This window comes from Paramormyrops kingsleyae, chromosome 5 (assembly GCF_048594095.1).
Source record: "Paramormyrops kingsleyae isolate MSU_618 chromosome 5, PKINGS_0.4, whole genome shotgun sequence".
Classification (NCBI taxonomy): Eukaryota; Metazoa; Chordata; class Actinopteri; order Osteoglossiformes; family Mormyridae; genus Paramormyrops; species Paramormyrops kingsleyae.
This window is the reverse complement of record NC_132801.1, coordinates 32,995,940-33,020,398: the sequence shown is the minus strand read 5'-3', so window position 1 is coordinate 33,020,398 and position 24,459 is coordinate 32,995,940. Positions and strand designations below refer to the sequence as shown.

General features: G+C 46.5%; 2 protein-coding genes across 3 annotated transcripts; one reads left to right on the top strand and one right to left on the bottom strand.

Annotated features, from left to right (window-relative positions):
* The first annotated feature begins 206 nt into the window (after positions 1-206).
* On the top strand, positions 207-7,971 carry metrn (meteorin, glial cell differentiation regulator). The gene is made up of 4 exons (XM_023819227.2): positions 207-585; positions 2,223-2,665; positions 3,885-3,944; positions 4,982-7,971. Exons 1-4 carry the CDS (start codon positions 485-487, stop codon positions 5,293-5,295), a joined length of 918 nt encoding a protein of 305 aa, XP_023674995.1. The 5' UTR covers positions 207-484; the 3' UTR covers positions 5,296-7,971.
* A 9,743-nt stretch (positions 7,972-17,714) lies between these two features.
* On the bottom strand, positions 17,715-24,153 carry ccdc78 (coiled-coil domain containing 78). Of its 2 annotated transcripts, XM_023819211.2 has the most exons (14): positions 24,049-24,153; positions 23,412-23,543; positions 23,169-23,255; positions 22,712-23,062; positions 22,515-22,565; positions 22,097-22,185; positions 21,894-21,972; positions 20,896-21,021; positions 20,576-20,781; positions 20,280-20,454; positions 19,986-20,014; positions 19,613-19,694; positions 19,404-19,504; positions 17,715-18,920 (listed from the first exon to the last, which is right to left on the bottom strand). In XM_023819211.2, exons 1-14 carry the CDS (start codon positions 24,112-24,114, stop codon positions 18,794-18,796), a joined length of 1,701 nt encoding a protein of 566 aa, XP_023674979.2. In that variant the 5' UTR covers positions 24,115-24,153; the 3' UTR covers positions 17,715-18,793. The 2 variants fall into 2 exon arrangements, with proteins under 2 accessions (XP_023674979.2, XP_072568935.1); XM_072712834.1 differs by lacking the exons at positions 17,715-18,920; positions 19,613-19,694 and having other exon boundaries at positions 19,420-19,559.
* Positions 24,154-24,459: the final 306 nt, after the last annotated feature.

Genomic DNA, 24,459 nt, shown 5'->3' with positions numbered 1-24,459 from the left:
CAGTACAGGCTAAACGCAGGCGGAAAGCCAGAGCGCGCAGATGCGCGCATCGCCGGCTCAGTCGTGCTTGAATGGTTTTGCGGTGAAGTCATTTAAATCCCGCTGCTCCGTCTTGATGCAAACCCCGCCCCCGCGATCCCGTTTCCGTTCGCTGAATGGTTTAAAGTTTCGCCGCTTCTCATTGGCCAGCTGGGCGACGGACATTGCCCACGCATGACAAAACTTCGGCCATCTACCCAGCGCGCAGCAGTTATGTCCTAGGTACGCGCCGGCAGTGATCTGTGCAGTTTTGCTAAGGGTAGGTAGTCATCTGTATATTGCATCTGTGGATTGAAAACAGTTGCGGAGTTATTCGGAGGGATATGGAGGATACATTTATTGTCATTTGCTGAAAAGGATCTTCGTTTGGACAGCGATCATAGGGCGTTTCTTGGGTCCCGGGTCCCAGTTGCGTTAAAGTTCCATTAGTCATCCAGAGAAGAAAATGCACCTCGTCTGGGTGTACACAGCGTGGATCATGGTGTGTTCAATCTCTGACATGGCTTTCTCCAGCTATTCGGAAGATCAGTGCAGCTGGAAAGGGAGGCAAGTATATATTTTATGATGTGGCCGGAACCTCTGGGTATTACTATTGGAAGACATATAACAATATTCGTTATTCACTTGTTGCCTCTGGGTTTATTGATGCATATTAATAACAGGTGCCTAGTAATAATATGTGATGTTTTATTTCTTGGTTACGGTTGTATTCGGACTGCTCCTTTTCATGCACTTTAATAGTTGCATTGCTCATTCAGACTGGCTCAAAACAGGTCAGACGAGTTCCGGCGCTGGGCGTCTCTGACTCAGCGCAATAAAACTCCTGCCGGCGCGATTAGGCACAGCTCCTCTCGGTGCAGATCGGATTGGATCGGGCGGGGGGGGGGTTGGGGGTGTTTTGTTTGCGCATTTCCATTATCTAGGTCCTTTACATACTTTTTAAAAAACGATTAGTCCCACACAGCGGTCGCTACATCGTTCAGCTAGGTGATCACAACATTTTTACAATCCATCATTTAAAACCCCCCTCCGGGTTTGGAAAAATACGTTGAAATAGAATGCCAGAAAGCTATAACGTTAGTAATGCTTGTTCTGGATCGAAGACATTGTCAGTAATTAGCTAGATTACAGGATTATAACGGCCGTACTAGCACTGGAATGTAATTAAGAAAAATGAATGGCGGTTGTAAGACTTCTAATTGGATTTCGCAACTTGGCAGTCCGACAGGTGTACAGTTTTGTAGTCGGCTCCTTGGTTGTCATTTTATGTTGCTATAAACCGATCAGCTATAAAAGACAGTGAACTAATCCGGGGACTCAAATGGTGTGCTCAAATTCTCACTTTTCCATCTAATAGCGCTTTGAGACCGGGAAAAAGGTTTCTATGACATCTGAAATCGTTATTGGCCTTCCTGTGTCCGATTGCTGTAAAAAATTGAAAATACCCCATGTTTACCACGTTTTTGTAAGTTAATCGTAATGCGTTAAATTACAAAACACTTATGATTATGGCTTCCTAAGTCATCCAGTATATCTGATTTAGCGATTTTGCGGGGTCGGTGGTTGGAAAAGTACTTAATGACTAAGTTTAGTGGTAGAACTGGAGCTTTAATATCGGTTGCCTTCGCATTGTCGTAAGTTTCTTTCGTCAACAGAGGGCGCAACATTTTAGCATATAATTAAAGACTGAATTATTTATAATTATTACGTGTATATAATGTAGTAAAACATGGGCTTTTTGATGATTATTTTGTTCTGTAGATAGTAATCTGTACAAAAAAGATTTTCCGTCTTGCTCATAGTATAGCTTGGGAAAAGTTGTTTCAGAGAATTTGCGGAGGAGAACCATTTTATGGTATTTTTAAAGATCCTTTTACAGAACTGTTTGATGTCGAACGGGATTCTCACCACATCCGCCACATCTGAAATACAGTTAGGCCACGATCCTAAAATTTTTTCACATAGCTCTGGAAACCATTTCCATTCTTTCTGATGGTCATTATGGAGACTTAATTTTCTGGCCACATGAGAGCTCACGCTAGGGCTGTAAGTCTGCCTTCACAGCCGCTCAGACGAGGTAGTAGGGAAGGTTGTGGTCCTGTGTTTGCGTCAGGGAATGCTTTTCCCCCCACTAGAAGCTGAGAGCTGTGATCTGATGTTCGTTCTTCTCTCTCCTTCTTCAGCGGCCTTTCTCAGCACCCAGGCAGCGTTGAGCAGATTTCACTGCACTGTGCCGAAGGCTCACTGGAGTGGCTCTACCCTAAGGGGGCGCTGCGGCTCTCACTGTCCCCCCGCCTGCCGTCTGCGGCGGTGGGGCCCGTGGGCAGCGGTCACAGCACCTCGGGTCACATCACGGCCTGCATTAAGCCGGCCGAGAGCTTCCTGGGGGCCCAGCTGTACCTAGAACGTGACGGCGTCCTGGAGCTCCTGGTGGGCGACCGGCCGGACGAGCCGCGCCCCCCCCGGGTGCGCTGCTTCAGCCGACAGCCTGGCGAGAGGCTGGCCCTCTTCCTGCAGGCCACTCCACACCAGGACATCAGCCGGCGCATTGCCGCCTTTCGCTACGAGCTGCGGGGCGACTGGAATGCCCGCTTGTCCCTGGACTCGGATCCCATCAGAAGTGAAGGTGAGATGTCTGACACTCCCCAATTCTCCTTTATGTTAATGGCTTTTGATCTGGCTGAGTCCCCACGTTGCCGCATGCTTTTCATGCCCGCTCTCGGGGAATGCCGTGGGAACGGTTCTGCTTCTAGTGCGCCAGGGAGGAAGGGGGAACAGGAGTGTTGCCAGGAGGACCCCAGAGGCCTGGGCATCGGCGCCCCCTCTGGCCTCCCCAGCGAGGGGAGAATTCGCTCTCTGCTGCGGAGAGGGGAGACGGCGGAACAAAAGCCCAGTATGAGGGGGGCCGAAGCCCGGCTTTTCATTTGGGCACATGAGGGTTTTGGGATTAGTTGAGTTTCCCTGGCAACGGGGAGGCCTCTCATCAGCTGGGATGCTCTTCTTTTGTTTTGTCTTTCCTCCGCAGGGATGCCTGTCTCCAGGAATTCACCCAGCCTGATTAGTGACTGGGGGGGGGGGGAGTGACGCCTGAGGGAGTGGACACCATTAAAGGGTCCTCAGTGTTGGGGGGGGGGGGGGGGTCTCGCGGCACAGGGAGGGAGCAGGGAGATCTTTAAAAAGGGATGGCTTCCTTTTCAGGCCCTCTAATCTGAAAGTAAAGTAAAGACTGGTGCTGTGGTCACAGTCCCTGCCTGCGATTTCTTTGTATATGGAGGAAGCCGCCTTAGACACACACACACACCGAATTCCTTTGAGTCCCTAAACCGTGAATCCTAGAGGAAGTGCCCTTCTAGGGTGAGAAAGTGGTTGTTAAGTTTTTGCCCTTAAGATCTTTTGAACTCCTTCACGCTGCCGTCTCACTGGCTCTGATTCGGGGGGGGGCGGGGCAGCTGGCAGTGCCGTAGCAGACCTGGGGGAGGCGGAGGTGTGTTTACTGCCCCTTCAAAGCGTCTGGCCTGGGTGGGTTTGCTCGTGGAGCCGCTTGACCGTCACCCTGCCCCCACCCCTCTCATCTCCCCTGCCCTAAAATCCCCCCCAGAAAACCAGCTGTCTTCAGCTGGGGTGCTGAACTTCTTCCTGTACAAAAACAGTGGCCTGCACCCTGCTTTACAGTCCTGCTTGTTTGTCTTTTTGTGCTTTAAAGTTGCTTCACATTAAATATATGAACAAAGAGCAGTCTGATTGCACACTTTGAGTTTCATCGTATCCTCCTTCATACTGTGGTTCTGTGATCTCCTGGTTTCTCCCATATCTGCCTCTGAATCCCTGTCCTTTCCACCCTTCAGGAGCCTGCAGACCCTGTAATGACAGAGAGATCCTGATGGCCGTCTGCACCAGTGATTTTGGTAGGTTCCTTGCACGACTGTCTGCTCCATTTGCCCCTGTTGTGTGATCTGTAGGTTCCGTATCGTGAGTCGCATCGCCCATCCATCCACCCATCGGTTATCCAGTGTCGGGTTGTGCCGAACCTGGAGCAAGCACAGCACAGCACAGCACAGGGATCACCCTGGAAGGGCCAGCCCACTGCTCATTATATATGCACATAATTACATCCATTTATGAAGTGAACTACATGGCCCTATTAGTTTACGCTCACGCTGCCTGTTTCACAGCGGCGCGTGACGCTAATTCAGCAACGGCAACAAAAGCAGGTCTGTTTTGGAAAGACGGCCTGGACTAAGGCGTGTAACGCAACACTCCAGAGTGGTGAAGGGCAGCGTTGAGAAGGAGAGGAGGACTCCCACTTAATGCCATTGATTCCCTGCCCCCTTATGTAAATAAGTGTTTGAGGTGAAACTGCCATATCCTGTCCGTATTCCCCACCTCAGGCCACCCACCTCAAACTAGAGTCCTGAAATAGCCTGAAAGCCAGCAACACAGGCGGAAGTTTCTGGAAGTATTAGTTTCTTCAATCCATTCTTCTTGTGGAACGCGTCCCTACGTCCCAGTTCTTTTTTTCATGACCGCAGGTGCTCGCGTTACTTGATACACTGAGAATTTGGTTTTTAAATGATTCCTCTTTGGGTCACCAGTGAAAAGATTCAGTATAATTAATTGTATATTCTTACCTGAGGTTTTGTTGTGAGTTGCTCGACCCCCCCCCCCTTGTCTCTGTTTTTCTCTTGCTGTTCCAGGTTGCATGACATCAAAATTGTTGCTATTTTGGTTCGGTATAAGTGATGTGGTTAGATAGATTTGTGGATGGAATACGTATATAGCCAATTAGATGGCTGGATATGCATAAAGATAACTGGATCTTGGTGTATCTAGACACATAGTTGCATATAGGTATAGCTAGCTGACTGTAGATACAGCTCGTTACTAGACAACAAGTAGAACGCCTTTGGAAAACAAGTCTTTTTTTTCCTTTTTTCAAATTCAGTTGTCCGGGGAAATATCCATTCGGTGGTGGATGAGAAGGACCTCTGGGTGTCGGTCATCAAGGTCAGCGCCACCCGGGTGTACCGACAGAAGTACGCCCTCTTCTCCGGCGGCGGCCGTCTCACTAAGTGGGGCGAGATCCGGACGCTGCTGCAGTGTGGTGTTCGGCCCGGAGCCGGCAGCTTCCTCTTCACGGGCCGTGTCCATTTTGGTGAGGCGTGGCTGGGCTGCGCGCCACGATACAAGGACTTCCTGAGAGCCTACGAGGCGGCGAAGGAGAGCCGGCAGATTCCCTGCGAGTTGTCGTCAGACTGAGGGCCAAGGTATCCCTCCAGAACTACCAGAGCCGAAGCGGGTCTGCTCCAAAGCCACGTGGGGGAGGTAGCGGCCTGCCCCCACCCCATCAGCTGGGGAACTGTTGCTCTCCTAGGCTCAACTAGAGAGGAGCTCATGGAATCATCACCGAAGAAAACTGATGCATCTTCAAAGCAAAATAAGCAAGTGCTTTGGTGCAGAAGAGTGCTTCCTGGAGATTTTCAGTTCCTTGGGTGGGGTAGGGGGTAGGGGTACTATTACTCTTGAGCCCAAAGACATTTTAAGAACTTTCTGGATGAAGAGCCATGAAGTTCTGGGTCACCTAGATGAGGTATCAGTCACGGATATAGGAAGGAGCACCTTTTTGTATTTTCTGGACAACAGTTCTGTTCTTAAAGCTTGAGAACAACAACAGGACATCTACAGGAGTCACTGATCCACCATAGATTTTTTTTGATGTCCAAAATACTCAGGAAGTTAATGACTTTGGTAGGTTAATCATACCACCACTTGATCCACCATAAACGTCACAGGGTGTGTTTGTTGGCTTCCGCACTCATGTGCCCACCTACCAAAGCCCCGAAATGTGAGCAGAGATCATGAAGAACTGGACTCGTCTTGCAGAAATTCCCCGTCTTTTGTGTCTGCTTGTAAATTTGAGTCGTGATAGCCTGTCCTGTCTAAATATGGGGTCCGTCATTGTGTGAAGAGCTAGCCCTCCTCCCTCTAGGTGTGTCCTCTTCTTGAGGGTCTGTGGGGGGGGGGGCATGATGTTTGAGGTGTTTGCACTGTCAAGGGAATGGGGATTTGGCGAGGGTGCCTGTTGCCAGCTTTGAACCAGGAAACCAAAACTAAAGCAGATTATATGTAGTCTAGAAGATATGATCAGAAGTTAATATATAATTGTAACACCAACTGCCACTGTGGTTTAGGAATTTGCGAGGCAAAATTGGTGTAGGGCCTGCAGATTGGTGTAGGGCCTGCAGATTGGTGTAGGGCCTGCAGATTGGTGTAGGGCCTGCAGAGTGATGTAGGGCCTGCAGAGTGATGTAGGGCCTGCAGATTGGTGTAGGGCCTGCAGATTGGTGTAGGGCCTGCAGATTGGTGTAGGGCCTGCAGATTGGTGTAGGGCCTGCAGAGTGGTGTAGGGCCTGCAGAGTGGTGTGCATAACTGCTCAGGCTTTTACCGTTTCACCTTTCAGTTGTACATTGGCTTCCCGGTGTAAACTGGGCTTTTCATCTGTTACAGCTTTTTCATCAAAAGCTGTAACAGAAACGGTTGTGATTTTTTTTATCCCCCCCCCCCCCCCCCCCCCAAGCCAAGTCTCCACTGTTCCCTCGCATGTATGTAAACTACCCACATTTTGTTTTGTTTCTGTGCTGTCATCTTGGTTGCTTTGTGTGTGTGTGTCTGTGAGTGTCTTTTGGATTCTAAAATAATTTAATTTTCTTTTTTAAAGTCCTGTTGATTACATTCAAGCACTTCCCTGCATCAGTGTTATTGGCTTTTAGGTTCGTCTTGAAGAGTGAGCAGCACAGACTGCGTTTGGTTACTGTGATGTTTATCGCCTTTGTTGTTACGATACATGAATCGTCCTTTTACGTCTCGCCTGAAATCGAGGTGTAATCATGAGGAGCTGATTAAAATAATAATAAGTCTGCTGGGGGGTGGGGTGGGGGGGGAGCTGGGCTAGAGTTTGGCCTGAAGCACCAGCAAACTAGGGACATGTATGGGTTGCTATAACATGACCAGACTGTGTAGCTGGATCTGCTTACAGTGAGGCAGGACTTTCTGTCAAAGTTGTGAGCGTTCAGTATGCAGATTTACTCCAAAATATGCCATATAATGCAATACAGTTGGGGCATAGCGTGGGAGAAATGTTTGTTATAGCAGAATTTACACTCAGTGGCTTCTTCACTAGGTGCTCCTACCCAGTACTGGTTAGGAGCCACTTTTGCCCCCAGAACTGCTTCAAGGGTAGATGAGTTGTGTGTTCAGAGAAGCCTTTCTGCACACCACTGTTGTACTGAGCTGTTATTTTTGCACTTGTGGCCTTCCTGTTAGCTTTAACGAGTCTGGCCATTCTCCCCTGACCATGCTCATTAACACGGTGTTTGCTCACAGAACTGCTGGAGTTTTTTTTTTTTTTTTTGGTTTATTGCATCATTATCTGTGTTGAAATCCCAGGAAGGTGATTATTTCTGAGATGCTGGAGCCACCGCATTCAAAATCGCTTAGATCACGCAACTTGGCGACTGTGATAGTTGGACAAAGAGCCACATGATTGGCTGCGTGGGAGAGCGGCAAAGAGCCACATGATTGGCTGCGTGGGAGAGCGGCCCGTTTCCATTAACAAGCAGGGGGACCTACTAAGCTGGCCACTGAGTGTATATTATATGCACTAAATTTTTGAAGGAATGGGATATACCAAATTTAGGAGGTATTTTATCATTTTTGAAAGCTCAATACTGCCATTTTACTGTGTTTTAATGTTTTTATAGTATAAATGTTTTGTTTTAATCACTGTTTTAAATGAAATATGTTTAATGGTGTGTAAAATAACATAGGAGTTGTGCAAAAAAAAGCAGTTCATGCAGGAAAAGAAGTAAAAAGTGACATTATTCAACTTGTAAAGTGTTTGTACTTGACGTGTCTTATAAAAGATTTATACAAGACCTTCTTGTCTCTGTTTTTTTTCCGCCTTAGTTACCGTCTTTGGACTGTTTGTATTGTGTTATCTTTAAATCTCAGTTAAGACGTTAAACACGGGATTCAGATATACCTCAGTAAGTGGTGGCTGTGTAGAAATCCTTAGATGAAATAACCAAAATCAGGCTTTTTAATCTGCCTTCCTCCAGAAGCTCAAGACTGCACGGCAATAAAAAAAAAAAACTTCAATGTGCAATTAAATTTTGCTGTAAGCAAATAGCTTTAAGAATTTACCCCCCCCCCCCCCCCCCCCCCGAGGCTCATTTTCAGTAAATAAATCCATGGTAAGCATCTAAAATTAGCTTCCAGTGTGGAAAGGGGATCTTCCTTGAGATTCATCTGTGGTTCAACAGTATTTCCATCTGTCATACCTAAAAATGGGGCTTATAAACAATACAGCCGCGCCCCTTCCCGGCCTGTTTGGGTGGGAGCTGATGGTCAGCTGCCCGGTCGAGCCCCTTGCCTGCTCCTGACATAATCTGCTGTGGAATGAGGAGTGAGAATGCGGCTGTGCATGTGCGAGAGCGTGAGAATCGGCCGTGCCGGAGAGCTGCTCCCCGGAGGCCATGGTGCGAGCATAAAGGAGATAAAGCGGCATCGCTGAGACTCGGCCCGTCTTTTCGTTTCAGGAAGTAATAAATTCCCATTAAAGGACACGGTTGCGGCTGTTAGGGGGGAGACGGTGACACAGTGGCCCCGCCGGCCGCTCGCCCGCACCGCTGCCATTCACAGATCCATGGTCACACACGGATAAAGGGCCTCAGGGGGGGGAAAGCTGGCCCAGCTCCAGCTCACAATCCCCCTCCCCTGAGAGCCCAGACATAAGCATGTGCCCCCTTTCAGGGGCACGTCAACAGCGCTGGGGATCTATGGGCGCCACGGCGCCCCCCGCAGGCCAGCACTTGGCGGACACTCGAAAGCAGCGCTGGCTTCTGAAAATGATTTATGGAACCAGAAATCAAATTCCCTTCTTTTGACCCCCCCTCCAGATCCACCAGCTTATTCTTCATGTCCTCAAATTGGATTGTGAAAGACTTTTGAAATACATGAAGACACATTATATATCACCTTGACCCCATATGTGTGTCTTCATGTCCCTGTAGAGTGTGTGTGTGTGGGTGTGTGTGTGTGTGGGTGTGTGAGCTCCAGGCCAAGGTACTCTGAGGTGATGACAAAAACAGGAAGCCACTGGGGGGGTGGGGGGCTGTGGGGGTGGGGTATGAAGGTTTACTGGGAGAGGTGTGGACTTCCGTTAGCCCCAGTGGGAGATGGGGGGGGTGGATGGAGTTTGGAGGGCCAGGGGGTCAGAGCTCTTCAGATCACTAAGTGCACACCCAAAAATACAAGCACTTTCAATCGTCACCCTTCAGCGCTGTGTTTATGCGGCACTCTGAGGAGCATCCGGCCGTTCGTAGCCGTGCAGAAATTAACACCGGTGCATCGTGGGTCTCCGCGAGTTAGGACTCTGTGCCTGTGATCGGCAGGTGACCAGTTCAAATCCCAGGGTTTGTGGAGTGATGTCACCATTGGACCCATGAGCAAGGCCCTTAACCCCCAGATACTCCAGGGGCTGGTTGACCCTGTTTCCTCCAAAAATATGTATGTTGCTCTGGATAAAAGTATCTGTTAAGTACGATAAGTGTACTTAACTCCAGAAAACAGATGAGGAACAAATGTGTTTGATCCCTTTGGGATGAAGAAATTTATGGTTCTGTTTGTGATCTGCTTCTCTTTCATACTGGGCCAGGAGAGAGCTTCCCGCCAGCGTGTTCCTGAGCGGACAGGCAGGTATTGGGTAACGTGCGTGTTCGTCTGGCCCTGCGACACGCTTCCCTGTCTCCTGCCTGTGCCTGTGAGTCCGTCCCCCCCCCCAACTGACCCCTGTGGCCTTTTGCCTCTTTGGATAAACAAGATAAGGCCGTGCCTCATAGGGGGGCGGGGGGAGTTGGGGGGAGGAAGAGGATTGGGGGGGTGGGGGTGGATCTCTGTGTTTTTTTTTTTTTTAATGATAGCACTAACAATCTGTATAAGGAGCATGTGGAACGTTTCCCCAGCAGTGTTTTTATTACTTTCATCACTCTCCACTGGATTCCAGATTTAAACTGGAAAAAAAAACATCCTGAGACGTTTACCTGGACAATCAGGAAATTAAATTAAAAAAAAACCTACCTCTAACCTAAAAATAGTAGCTTTGATATGACTGGAATGAGCCTTTGAAGTACTCAGTTTTCAATGAGCATAGAGATCAGTTAGTCTGTCCCTTGGAAACTCAGTAGCTGGTATTTTACATTTGCATTCATTCAAAGGCTTGAATGAAAACAAAACAGTCGGGTGTCAGCGTGATTGATTTGGTCAATTAGCGGGAACAGGAATGTGATGATTAGTGCATAAAATGAGGTTCTCTTGGTTCTCAGTGCCTTTAATCAGGCTTTTTTTTTTCTTTTACTAAAAATAAAACTAAATATGTTGGAGGAAATAACAATAAAAGATGTTTCCCATAATGAAGATGAAATGAGTAGAATGAACTAGTTTGTTTTCTAGCCAAAGTGCTCACAGAACACATTTCCATACATTTATTTGTTTGTTTTTACTGTCAGATGTTTAAACAGAGGATGGGATCTGTGTTACAGTCTTACCTTTGCTCCACCGCATCCTGGGTCTTGCAGGAGAGGCTGTATGGTTCAGCTGTATTGGTGCCTGTGGACGCCTGCCTCAGTCAGACATATGGCGTGTTTACAGAATCACCCCTGACAACATATTGGCTCAGGGAGCATATCCAAGCCGGCGTCTTTGTTTGCCATGACTTCTGCGCTGAAACGCATCCCGGCGACACACAAAAGCAGCATCCACTGCCGGGTCTAATAACTTGGCTGTGAGGATGGATGACCTTATCGCTCGGATCACTGCTAGGCCAGAACATTCCAGAACAAGGCTGACTCCAGAGAACGGGGCTCAGAAGAGGCTGGGGGTGGGGTAGGGACTGACATGGGAGGTGGGGGCCGAGCTGCTGCCGTGCGGGGAGCACGTTTATGGGGATGTGTTATCCCTCTAAAGAGCTGGGGTGAGAGTGCTGGTGCACTTTTGTCCTTGGAGAGGCTGCAGATGGCTGTAATCCTCCTCAGAAAGCGGAGAGAGAATCATTCACTGTGGCATGACGGTGCTGGTGCACTGGGGGTTGGGGGCAGGGGTGGTGATAAAGGACTTGAATGAAGATGACTGGGGTGCTGATTTTGGGGGTCAGGGGTCTTGATTTGCAGAAGAGGGCAGCTCTTGCTTCCCGCCAAAAATGGGGAACGCCTAAATCCAGCAGAAGTCCCCTTATCCTCTGCGATTGGCTGCCAATTCCAGGATCACACGGGTTCCTGTTGGAAATTTATGGATCACTCCCCCCCACCCCAGTACGAAAGAACTTGCTGGGACTTGTTTGATCTGACATCAAGGCCAAGGTGCTGCATAGCCACTCCTTCTATGTGGATCGGGCTGTCCTGAGATGTGGACAGCAGTCAGCGCCAAACAGGGCAATCATGTAATGACATGCTAACAAATTAGCAACATGCTAATGCCCCCATAATTTCATAAAAGTGTCATTTGTGGGGTGTCATTCAAACAAAGCTTGACTAAATCCCATTTTAAAGAGTGATATCAAAAAGAATAAAAATATTACTGTAAATATGCCAAAGTTAACCAAAAGACCAGCTTTCATCTGAAGTCTATGGGCTTTGTGAGTAATGTCGACAGGAAGGTGAAACATTTTTCCCACAACAGCAGCTGTGGGTCGACTACTGCAGACAAACATGGAACTGATTGGAGCTGTATGGATTGTAGCTATGTGGATTCCAGATGGGCAGGACACCGACCAGCTTCCTTATGGCAACATTAATTAATTCACAAGAAACACGAATGATAGTTTTCATAGCTGCGGTACCCAGAAGTAACAAAATAACATTCTCAGCTTCCGTAACTTTTAGCTGCTGCAGGAAGGCCTGTGTTCATTTAACACTCTCCACTGGGCCACTTTCTTCGTTTTTCCATGGATCAAATTACCGGGTGGACGAGAGGCTCCCGTGGAGGACAGCCAGGTCACTTTCTGCTTTAATGCAAGTCGGCCAATTAAAAGAGCCGCTTCAATGTTTTCTCAGGCATAGAGTTTCAAGTTTCTCTGCCCGGAGTAGAAGGACACCTCCCGGGTGGAGAGTGATCCTTTCCAGTTATTCAAAGTCCTTTGAGGGTTGTTCTAACCTTTGCCTTTAAGTCTGCCATTTCTGGACTCTTCCTCAGTCTGTGTCATGAATGATGGTTTTGGGCTCCTTACATACATTCTAGCGCTTTCTTAACCTGGAAGTATCCTAAACAGGGACTAAAACTGTGTTCTGCTCTACAGACGCTTTCTTCCTCTCACTCTCTCTCTCATTCTCTCCCTCTCTCTGTCTCTCTCAGCATGAAAGTGCTGACTTCAGTCTCTCAGACCTCATTGTGAAAGCCTCCTCGCCCAACTCTCCATGGAAATGAGTCAGTGTGGAGGCTGTGACAGAGGGGGGCTGGAGGGGGGGCTTGGGGAAGGTCTTCAGTAGCCTATGGCTGCAGGCTGTGACCAGCATAAACTGTGCTAAAGTGAGACTGTGTTTAATGTAAAGCATATTTTCAGTAATGCTATAGTAAATAAAGGATAATAATAGAAAGGAATCTGCAGGAAAGTGTGGGAAAATGTAGGTCTGAGAGTGGATACAATATGCGCATCACTTGTCTTCATGTGGTATAAATTTAAAATTTTGATTGCGTATGTGAGAAAGTATGCAGGTTTTTTTTTTTCCACTGGGGTAGTGTTTCCCTTCTGGCTGGGATCCTCGCCCGCCCGCAGCCCCCTCGGACGGCACCAGCTGTTTTGGGACGCGCTCTCCTGCTCCACCCGGCACAGGTGGCGGTCATGGCGGCCCAGGTGTGCACGACCGGGCTGATGACGTGCGGTTGGCAGGCTGTGCGACGCCTGACGCACACGTGCAAAGGCTGTAAGGGTCAGGTGGGGTGGAGCATGCCCGTCGCTCTGCCCGCCGCTCTGCCCGCCGCTCTGCCCGCCGCTCTGCCCGCCGCTCTGCCCGCCGCCCTGCTCGCACTCTCCCTGCTCAATCTAGGCAAATGTGCCCAGCTTGACTCCACCTGTTCCTATTTGGATCCTTGGGCCTCTGTCCCAGGTCCGTGCCCACTGGAATTTTCTCCTAATTAAGACAGGGATTAGTGGTGCAGTGTGGGAACTGCCTGGAGTGTGGGAATGAAAGGAGCAGCCCTCTGCCTCCCAGTCTGAACCTCTTACACTCTTCCTACCCCTCTCTCCATCTCTCACTGTGTCATTCTTACCAGGCCAGATAAATGCTCCCTCTCTCTCTCTCTCTCTCTCTCTTTTTCTCCCTAACTCTCTCTAACTCTCCAGTCTTCTCAATGAAAAGGTAGCAGGAGAGGCACCACTGAGGGGCACAATTTGCCCCAAAATGCCAAGATTTGTATTTCAGAGCATGGCGTGATGAAAGCGAAGCAGGTGTCCCACATCCCTCCTGTCACTCTCGTTTCCGCGGCTCTGCGGATGGACAGAAGCAGACAGACGTACAAAGGGAGCCCAGTGCGTTTCAGACCCGTGCGAAAAGCTTTTAAATGTTGTCGTGTGAGATTCTGTAAAAATACGTGCACGGTTCATTCATTTTTCCACTTATTAGAGTATGGTTCAAAGCCCTGAATGGGGACTCAAACACATGCCATAGTTAACACAGTTAACAGAGTTATTCTCTTTAACACAGATCATGTTTCTCATTTTTTATTACTTCATTTAGATTTTCCAACAATTTGTTGTGTTTTTCCTATAAATAATTTGCAGTAAATTGTGCTCATTAAGATTTTTCCATCTTTTGTTATACCAATTCTTTTGTGCTAACAGCTACTTATTATAGAGAAATGGCTTTGTTGCTGTTGTTTTTAATAAAGTGCCCTAAATGTGGGACATCCTCTCCTGCCCATGTCTGTTTATTGTCAGCCTCCTGCTTCAGACTCCCTTTCTCACATCCTCCAATGTGGCAGATTCTTTCATCCGGTGCTCCTTCACCAAGGCCTGTCCGTTCCGATTACATTATGTACAAACAAACACGCGGTACACAGCCCCTTTGAGTCCTCATTGATTCCGCTTTCACCTCCAGCATGTTCCCAGAGCATTCCGCGCATACTTCCTGGTGGCTTTCGCCTCGGCTCTCTTGGGAATGCAAATTGTGTTTCGGAAAGTAAATACTATATCAATTAGGCATCAGCTCTTAAAACAATGGCACCCATTGAACGAGGCATGTCAGAAGCCGGACAAGAGGGCGTCCTTTCTGTCAGAGAGACTGGTGCACCCAGGTTCACACTCTGTGAAGCATATTCAGTTGATTAAACAAAAATCTATTTAATTGTAATTATGTGGGACCTACTTCCCACATCTAGTTCATTTGATACAAAATGGCATTAAACCTGTGTGGCGGAAGGCCACCACAATTGATTCGATTATTGTGTGGCTTTGGAAGCTGTACATTCTGAGAGAAATGTTTGCAGTGACTCAACCGGTGTTGACAACATAGACATGATAAAACACAGCGAAACAAGAGCCCAGAGTTTACGGCCAAACTGAACTGAAAAGAGGCTTTTAAGATGTGGGTCTTCAAACAGTAGGCGCTCGTTGATCTCGCATACTCTGAGAACTAAGACAGGAGCTTCGCTGGAATAGGGCGGATAATATGCAACCTGGAAGACATGAGTCTTGGTGTGCAAACATGTCCGACACTTTCTGTCACACTCCTTTCCAGTGGCGGTTAATTTAATGACGAATCTCTCGTCCAGATGAAGACAATAAAAAAAAGCCCAGGCTCACAGCAACATCCTCTGTCCATGTGTGCTTGACTTTTCACACAATAGAAAATGACTTGAAATTAAAAAAATAAAAAGTTGTTAATTTTATATGATTCTTCAGTATGTGAGTGGAGCTGTCATGTATACAGCCGTGGAAAAAAATTGAGAGTCCGCAGCACAATTTTTGTCTCACTCATTTCTCAATTTATGGGTGTGCATCTGTGAATAATATATATATATATTTAGCAAACTCCAGCCTGGCTCTTCCCTGCTTCTCATTAATGAAGAGCTTCTTCCTCGCTTTATGGGACTTCAGTCCTATTTGTAGGAGCCTGATACGACCTGCCCTAGCAGTGCACTTCACACCTGCACTTAATGTTTCCCATTCCTTCTGAAGGTCACTTGATGTCATGCTACCATTCATCAGAAACTGTCAAATAAGTTAAGTCATCTCTGGCATTAGACTGTCGCTCCCGCACTTTACCTGGCTGGTTTCTGGTCTTTGAAATTCTTTGAAGTCTTAGAAATTTTGAACCTGGAAGCAGCCTGCTGCTCAGTCCAGCCTTCTGCCAGCAGAACCAGGATTTAAAAATGCAGATTTGTTTAAATATACGGAGTGGTCTCTTAATTTTTTCCATGGCTGCATATTACAATGTCCCCACAATTTGATGAAAACCTATTATTTTTACCTTGTCCAGACCATTTTTTCAGTCCCCACAAGAAAAAACTGAAAAATGCCAAAAGTATTGTATTTTGTTTGACTACTTATGGTTAAGGTTAGGGCTGGGTAGGGGTTAAGGTCGTCATTATTAGGATTTGGGTTCTGTCCATAGAAATTAAAGTCCCCACAAAAATATAGATTCCTAATCTGTGTGTGTGAGAGAGAGAGTATGTGTGTGTGTGCATGTAATGCAATACAAGTGCCAATTGGATAGGCTCGCCTTGCAGTCAGCCAGTAACAGAGTCTCAGCACAGGCTATTTCCCTGCTGCAGCTGTTCTTTCGGCTTTTTGAGCGAAGGATGTAAGTCGCCCACTAACACGACAGACCTGGGGACATAGAGCTCCCTCTCGGTGCTGTTCAGAGCTCTGTCCTTTCCCACAGGCTCGGATGAAACCTCACCCCGCTAGCCCCCACCCCCCCCCCCCGCCTTGCCACCAGTCCCTGGCTCCCGCCTCGATCTCGGCCGCTGCCCGTGGCTGCACCGTTTGTCTCTGGCACAGGCGCCTCTGTTGGCATAACCCTTGCCTTCCCCCCTCATCCTCATTCTCTCCCACGGGGCCTCAGTCGTAATGTATCACTGACAAAACCCCATTTCCCATTACTCCCCCCGCTCCCCACCGGGTTACAGTTGGCATCTCCCCCGGGTGACACGAATAATCTACCCTCACTTTCTGTGCAGATTCTCAGGCCAGCATTCACCCGCTTTCCCCGATGCACACAGCTGTTATGTCGCACGCCGACTGGAGCCTCCCCGACTCCAGGAATGCTGCCCGTCGCACCGCGTATCAAAGGCCGGCGTATTCTGTGACGTGGCTTGGCCGCAGTCTCCGGGTCACTGCCCCTCGCAGCATCTCTTGTGTGTTCTGGCTGCTGAACCCCCTCCCCCCGCCCCACACCTCCATTCAGACTCACCCGGCGGTTTCCTTGTTGTGCCGAACAAAGTATTTAAAAGGCTTCTGGTTTCATTCAGTCAGGAGGAGAGCAATGCAAGGATCTGTTACACCACCCAACACTGTGGGTCCCAGTGCCCAAAGATCACCATGGCTGTCGCTGTGCAGGCCTTTAAATCATGTTCTTCTGAGTTTTCGTTCCGTTAGCCGTTACAGAGGACAAAAAGTGCACTGTTCCGTAGAAGAATAAAGCTGTTAGTCTTTTATTCTCTAGATTGGATGTGGGATCAATGTGAGGCTCAGAAACTCTTTGGATTTGGCCTCCAAAGCTCTCTGCTGCCTGCTTCTCCTCTGAGGTAGGAGCGCCACCTGGTGGCGAAACATGGTCCCCAATAAAACTCTTGGTGCTGAAGGTTGATTGACTTTACACAACTGGGCCTAACAACCCTTCCATCTTCCAAATGCATATCTTGGTCAGATTTGCAGGTATGTGTGTGTAGGGGACGCTGTCCACAAATCTCCTTGCAAGACCCTCATCCGGAGCCTTCTTAGCCTCTAGGTCCCTGGCTTGCTGGTCCATGTATTCCTGAGAGATAGTGGTGTGTGTATGCAGCAGGGGTGCTGAGGACTATCTCAGCATAATAATTATGGCAGAAAGAGGTTCTGTAACAACACTTTTCTAAATACTGCAATTCCTCAAATTTTGTCAGTAACATGACTTTAAACTAATACAGCAACTTGCACTGTTCATGGTCAGAAAAATCTTAAATCTAGATATATTTATATAGTCTTCCTATAGAATTAGGCATAGATATACTGACATGGATCGTGTGTATGGGCAGTTTAATTGGATGCCACGCCCCTTCTGATACATGCAGGACACTGTAAAAGCATGGAACTATCCCCATGAAACCTCATTTGAAAATTACATAGCCTGACAAACTTTAAGGTTTAAAGGTCTGAAGAGTAAACACATTTAACCAGATAAGCGGATAAAAGATGAATGGATGGATGGATGAGAAAAAGATGAAAACTATTCCCAAGCGATACAGGGAAATGTTAATGGTCTGGCAATAGCGACTGCCAAAACATCTGCAACAACATCTTTTCTGTCTCATCAAAGCACAGCAGGCACCCACACTAATGTCAAGGGTGTTACAAGATTTCAAAGAGTCTTAAAGAGAGACCATACATCACTGTTCTCTCCAGTGCTGGCTACGTAAACAGACTACATCCTTTTAGGTACAGACCGCTTAGCTTTTAATATTCAGTTTTATGCAGTTTTTGGCAGTTAAAGAAAATTATGTTTAAAGTCATGTTGGTGCAAAATTATGATTTTCTCTGTGAAAGTGTGTTAACTCAGCCATTTCAAAACCTCTCCTAAGGTCACCCTAGTATTTACAATAACCACCCAATGTACCCATGTTTTTGTTGACTTACACAGTAGTATTAAATGGTTGCCTCATAAAATTATTTAATTAGGTTAGCTAATTGAGCGAGCTGGTAATGAAATTTAACATATACATGGAATGGCTGGGGTGCTCCTGAGGAGAGGTTTGGGAACCAGAGCTGTGTTCTTCAAGTCATACAACAAGATATCAGTAACCTTATGGAGAACAGAGAAAAATTCTTGTCGATTTTTATAGTGTTTCTGTTCATTTGTATATCTTATAATCAGAGGCGATCCTAGGGTCTGTTGGGGCCCCAAGCAAAAATTCACAGGGGCCCCCCCTCTAACCAGTTTTTTTCATCATTTTAATAAATAATCTGACATTAACAAAAAACAGTAAACTTGGGGGCCCCAAGCAGCTGCCTGCCCTGCCTGCTGACAAGATGCGCCTCTGATTATAATTTTAAATTATGTTTTTTTCTCAGCAAATATACACTTACTCCCAAGATAAATAGCTTTGAACAATTCCTTTGACTGCCTAAGACTTTTGTAGCCTGACTGCCTGTAATCACAAGGCCCCTGGTTCAAACCCAGCCTCAGCACGTCTGCGGGTCCCTGAGCAAGGCCCTTAACCCCCAGCTCCCTGGGCGCCCCAACGGGTGGCTGCCCTTCATGGACAACTTTCTCCACAAAGAGCAAGTTGAGGGAGGCATAAAGACAATTTCCCCACGGGGATTAATAAAAGTATCGATTATTATTATTATTATTATTACAGTGCTGTGTTTCATGATAAATGGCAGCCGGTCTTGATACCCTGAATAAAATAACGATATGTCAGATTTATATTTCCTTTCTAATTATGTTTGGAGGCATGTGCTGGATATGATCTATAACTGGTTTGGTGCTGCAGATGATGCTGGTCCAGTCAGATCTCATGACTAGTGCTTCTCTTTGAGCGATGCCCAGGGTCGCTTTTAGGCTCAACTGCACTGCGAGGACGGCTTCCTTTTGTGTCCAGCAGGTGGCGCAGGTGCGTGATCTCCTCTTTGTACCTGGGGAAGATGCCGGCATCAGATAAGCATTTAACTTGTGTTTTTCCCGACTTCCTCCTTCAGAGGTTCACAAAGGTTTACAGAATTAACAGAAATAGTAACAAATATAATAACTGCTTGATAAAACATGCATCACCATTCATTAATGATGAATTAACATGAGATCAGTATGTAACTAAGACTTAGTTTGTGGTTAATTAATGCATAAGTAATAGTATAATACCATATTTGTGCCCCGTCAAATAAAGTGTTACCAGAACAATTACTTGTCACTGGGGCTGTACCTTCAAGGGTCTGCCAGTTGTACCCTTAGCTGTAGGTAAATGTACCTTTTAAGGTACAGAAATGGACTCTGGGGGACATTTTTGTATCATTGAGGGTACTTAATTGTTGTTTGTACCTCAGGGTACAAAACCTCACCAGGGCGGTACCCTTTTTTCTGACAGCACACTGTGTCATGCAGGGGCAGGCGACAGTCATCACCTGCCCAGGTGCTTATCCACATAATCCTGCAGTTCTGACAGCTGGCCCTCGGCCACTGCAGCCCGGGTGAGAAGCTGGGCCCGCTCCCTCTCCTGAACCTCCTGTTAAGGACCAGTAGCTTCAGGTCTGTGTCAACAGAATTCTTCCAACACTCATCTGCTGGTGCAGTGCAAAAGAGAACTAAACTATTTTAGTAGGTCAGTAATCACCAGCGTGGAATGTACAAAATCCTTCAGTTCCTTCCGGATATCAGTCCACATCTCCTCTGAGGTGTTCCTTGGATTTCCCGACCTTGTGTTAAGAGAAAACTTATAATTAACCGTTATAATTAATAATTATCTCTCATAATTAATACGTTATTCTTAAGGTTGCCAAGGTCAATCTTTGGTCTTTAGTCTGAATCTTCTGAACGTGAGCTATCATGGACAAGTGGTCTGTCACAGGGCTGTATAAAACAATCTGGACTGGAGCTCTTGTGGACCTCTAGGATCCCTGCCCTGACGTGCTACATACTGTGCTGATTTTCTAGGTGCAAAGACTGATGAAAGTCAGCAAAAATAAAATAATGATGCAGATACGTACTCCAGCAAACTGACACTGCGAAGGGTACTCTGAAAAACAAACAAAATCACAGGAATTACTCTACATTGTAGAATGAAAGCGGAGTAACCAAAAAATACTCATTAGAACAGTTACATTTGATGTCTAACATCTTTTTTGCAGTGCAGGAAGGGTGAAGTACTGAACAGGGCTGGAAGGAGCTGCTATTTGTGTGCTGACCCCACAACTAGCATTAAGCTCACTGCAAGAGTGTTGGTAGCATGTGCTTCCTGTTAGCTCAGTGAATAGGAACACACTGTGCTTATAGACCTGCACCTGCTCCAACGCGTCCCTTAGCTGGTGCTCCAGCCTGGCCTTGTCTTCCCGCAGCCTCTGCAGCTCCTGGCCCTGGTCTGTCCGCAGCTCGCCGTCTAACAGGCAGAAGTGTGACTCGGGTGGTCCCGGGACCAGGCCACGGTCGGCAAGAGCAAGAATCTGCTCCCTTTGCATTCTGGGAGGAGCCAAAGCAGAGAAAACTGTCAAGTGCTTTGGAGAGTGAGAGGTAGATGCCCTCTGATGAAGTATGAGTTGTATAGGTGCTGCTGACTGGAACAGCGATGCAGAGGGCCTGCCTGTACTCGACGAGCAGCGCCTCGTGGCCTCGGGTGGTTTGCCGCAGCCTCTTCTTGTACATGCGGGCAGCACTGGCCAGCTGCTCCTCACGGGACCTGTAAGAAGTCTTCACATCTTGCAGCACGCTGTTCACAAACCTCCTTGTATGCCCCTCATCTGGAGCCTTCTCAGCCTCTCGATTCCTGCTCTGCTGGTCCAGGTGTTCCTGGGAAAGAGTGGTCTCAGTAGTGTGTGTGTGTGTGTGTGTGTGTGTGTGTGTGCCCAACACATCAAGCCAAACACAAACCACAGCTTGAAGTCAGCCGGCACGTTCACTCACAGCAAAATCCTGCAGGTAGCGCTGCAGCCGCGCCCGGTACTCTTCATTCAACTCCTTCACCTGCAGCTGCAGCCTGGAGTTCTCCATCTCCACCTCCTTTAGCTGATTCTGTGAGCTAAGCAGAGCCTAGTTTACGGGACCGAAACAGAAGTGCTCTTATACTTAACCTGCAAGCCCATTACATTGAAGTCAGCCGGACTGAAGCTCTATATCCAATGCAGTTATCTATGGCTACATTTACATTACAAGCCTCATTGTTCAATTCTGACTTTTTGCTCAGATCAGATTTGTCTATCTTGACGGGTCACATTCATAATGACAAGTGACCTACCATATATCTAACTGTAATGTGAATGCAGCTGTCCTCCGAAACAGCACATATACACACACTGATACGTTTTGCATGACCATGACTGCTACACTGATTCAAGTCTTTTGCCTCCTTGAACTTAAGATTCTTTATTTTTCTTCCTTCATTGGCAATTGTTTCAAAAATTACTTGATTTCAATAGGTTCCTCCTAGTTTTCCTTGAAGTGATTAATTTCCCCAAATATCTATTAAATCGCCAATTTTGTCACAGCTTTTGACTTTTGTCACAGCTACAGCTCTCCTCTATTGTTTTGCCACAGTGCCAGTGCTGGCTGATGATGACACATGCATACAGGCAAAAGACCACATGAATTCCAGTCTGACCATTCTCATTCATGTCTCATGGCTATGAATTAGATATATATCCAATCTAAGACCACATATGAACATGACTCAAATCTGATTTTAAATGATCGTATTTCTACATCCACACAGCCCTGAAAACATTTGTGCCACATTAAGGCAAAAAAATCGGATCTGAATCACGTCAGTGTCCTATTGTGAATGTAGCGTACGTCTTTGTAACTATAATCATACTCAATAATTTATTCATTCAGAATACAGATGTCTCCTAGATGCTGAAGTAACAAAGTCTACAGGGATAATGTACAAAAGACCATAGCCTCACCACAGTCTGCTTGGACAGCTGGTGTTGGATATTGTGGACGGTTTGTTTGTTCTCCTGTTGCTCCTTGCTCATGGCCGTCCTGATAGGCCAAGTAAGAGAAACACTTTACCAAACCTAAGCCTTGATGGTTAATGCCATTAATGTCAAAAGCTTGTCCAGGTTAAAACCTCGAGTGGTTTGAAACAAAACAAAAAAAGGCTCACATTTTGTCCTCTAGGTGGCGCTGCTGCCCTTCATAGTGCTGCTTCATTCTCTCCAGCTCTTCTTTGAGTTCCTCTTGCTTTCTAAGGAGCTGTCAGGAAGGTGAGTTATAGAGAACAGTGGGCACACTGGTCTTCTGTATTCTGAATATTTAAAGATGTGAGTTTTGTATTACATAAAGGACAGGATGTAGCAAAACCATACGAGAACAGAGGAAATAATTCTGGGGTGGCCAGTTTACCCGGCAGGTCTCTGTGTCTCTTCTCTTTGCATTTCTCTTTTATTTTGTCTTTTTAGACTTCAGTATATTATCTTTAGACTACTGGCTATTTGCGACTGAATGTGTGCTTATGGTAAGGGTGGAACTATCTGAGTGAAGCCAGTAATGATATGAAATATACATAAAAAAGAGAGACTTACTTTTTCCTCTAGGATTTTCCGCTCCTGCTCTGACACCATAAGCTCATCTGGCTGCATGGAAAGCATCACAAGTCATTCACAGATGTTTAAAACGTGGCCGCTTGTTTAGTCAGTTTGTGCTTAAATTGACTGATGGCTCTGACAGCTACTACGAAGTTTTAAGCTCTCGGTGATGCTCAACAAACACACGCTCACACCTTGAGCCTGTGCTGGGACATCCTGCTGACCAGCTCTCGAACCCTGTCCAGCTCGGCGGCAGCCTCACTGCCTGGCGTCCGCTGAGCCTGGCCCTCGCGCCGCTTGAGTAGGGTATCCTGTGCTTGTGCAAGCTCCAGCAGCTCCTCACTCAGCTCCTGGTTCCGCGAGACCTCCCTGTCGTGCTCCTCCGTCAGGGCCAGGTAGTTGCTCTTCAGGGTGACGTACTCATCAACCAGCTCCTTGTGATTCTTCTCAGCTGCGCGCAGGCAACCCTTGGCGTACTGGGTTTCCCTCTGAGACCTGTCCTTCTCCACCTCCAGCTCCATCAACCGATTCTCCAAAAACAAAATCTGAGGAGGAGAGTAAATGACACTAAAACAGAACAACAGCAACGACTTCCTTTTATGAAACCCATATAAATGTTTTAATTTTGCATTTTGACCATTGAAACCTCACCTTATTTTTCAGCTCATAAGCCTCTGCTTCATAACGTTCCTTCATTTTGTTAGTCTGTATCTGTACCTCAATTACATCCTTTGACATCTAAAAGGAATACAATAGATAAAGAAATTAATTCCCTGGTTATCCTAGGATCCTGGGAGAAACCAGTCCAACCAGCCAGTGGCTGAGCAGCAGCTCACTTTCTGAAAGAAAATCACCAGCCAGTCTTAAAACAGTTGTTCTTTTATGGAACCATACTTTTAATTTTTCTTCCTCGCTGAAGATGAGCTTCGTGGACAGTTCAGCTTTGGACCCAGCTGTCTCATCCAGCTTACTCTGTATCGCCCCCAGCTGAGCAGAGACTCTTTCATTCTTGTCCCAGAGCTGAATCTTGAAACAAAAATAGATAGATAGATAGATAGATAGATAGATAGACAGACAGACAGACAGACAGACAGACAGACAATATAAAATAAGTTTCTCTGTTTGGATCCCCCAACTACAGTCAATAAAGCTTCATTATAAGTATAACTGTGATACGGAGAGTCGAATAATATTTCAGTTAAGAATTTAGATAGAACATTTCGGATAGATTCTTATGCAGGAATTGTTGATGTTTAATGTCTGTTACTAAAAAAAAATACACAAGAAAACACTGTTTAAAAGTTTTCTTTTTTGAAGACATCGGGGAAACGACTTAGGCATTCGCATTACTGGATAATCAATATGTATTAATATAGCAGAAAAACAAGATAGTTAAATGTGGATAAATATTAGGACACGTAATTTGTGTAACATTGAAAGCATTCTCACGCGTTAAGTTCAATAACATTAGAACAATCCTATTATTCGGTAATATTCGTGAAAAAAGTGGGAAAAAACACGGGAGGCTTACGTTTTCATCTGTTAAGTGACGATCACGATCCTGAAGTTGGCTTTTTAAATTTTCCTGGATGTCCATGTCCTGCTTTGTGTAAGCTTAGATGTATTACCTACCCGGGGAGCGGTGTTTCTAAAAACAAAACGGGCGTTGCTAAGAGCCCCCAAACTCGTCTGCGGCATTACCCAGCTTAGCATGCGATATCAGCACGCCTACCTGTTTGTAAGCGTTAACAGCACTTAAATGTACTTCTCTTCGAGACATTCACTACATTGTTTTGGTATTTTAATGTTTTTTTTTTTTTTTTTGAAAGAAAAAAAAAATCTTTGTCTAAATAGTGCAATTGTGCGACGAAAAATGTCACGGACATGTTAGTTAAAAACGGAACCTTTTTTCTCAATCGACACGTTTGTTAATATAAGGACA

Coding starts and splice junctions, on each gene's coding strand:
- metrn (XM_023819227.2), top strand. CDS start 485: ATGCACCTCGTCTGGGTGTACACAGCGTGGATCATGGTGTGTTCAATC. Junction 586..2,222: donor CAGTGCAGCTGGAAAGGGAG/GCAAGTATATAT, acceptor CTCCTTCTTCAG/CGGCCTTTCTCAGCACCCAG. Junction 2,666..3,884: donor GGATCCCATCAGAAGTGAAG/GTGAGATGTCTG, acceptor TCCACCCTTCAG/GAGCCTGCAGACCCTGTAAT.
- ccdc78 (XM_023819211.2), bottom strand. CDS start 24,114: ATGGACATCCAGGAAAATTTAAAAAGCCAACTTCAGGATCGTGATCGT. Junction 23,256..23,411: donor GCGAGGAAGAAAAATTAAAA/GTATGGTTCCAT, acceptor TATTCCTTTTAG/ATGTCAAAGGATGTAATTGA. Junction 20,455..20,575: donor GCGCTGCTCGTCGAGTACAG/GCAGGCCCTCTG, acceptor GGCTCCTCCCAG/AATGCAAAGGGAGCAGATTC.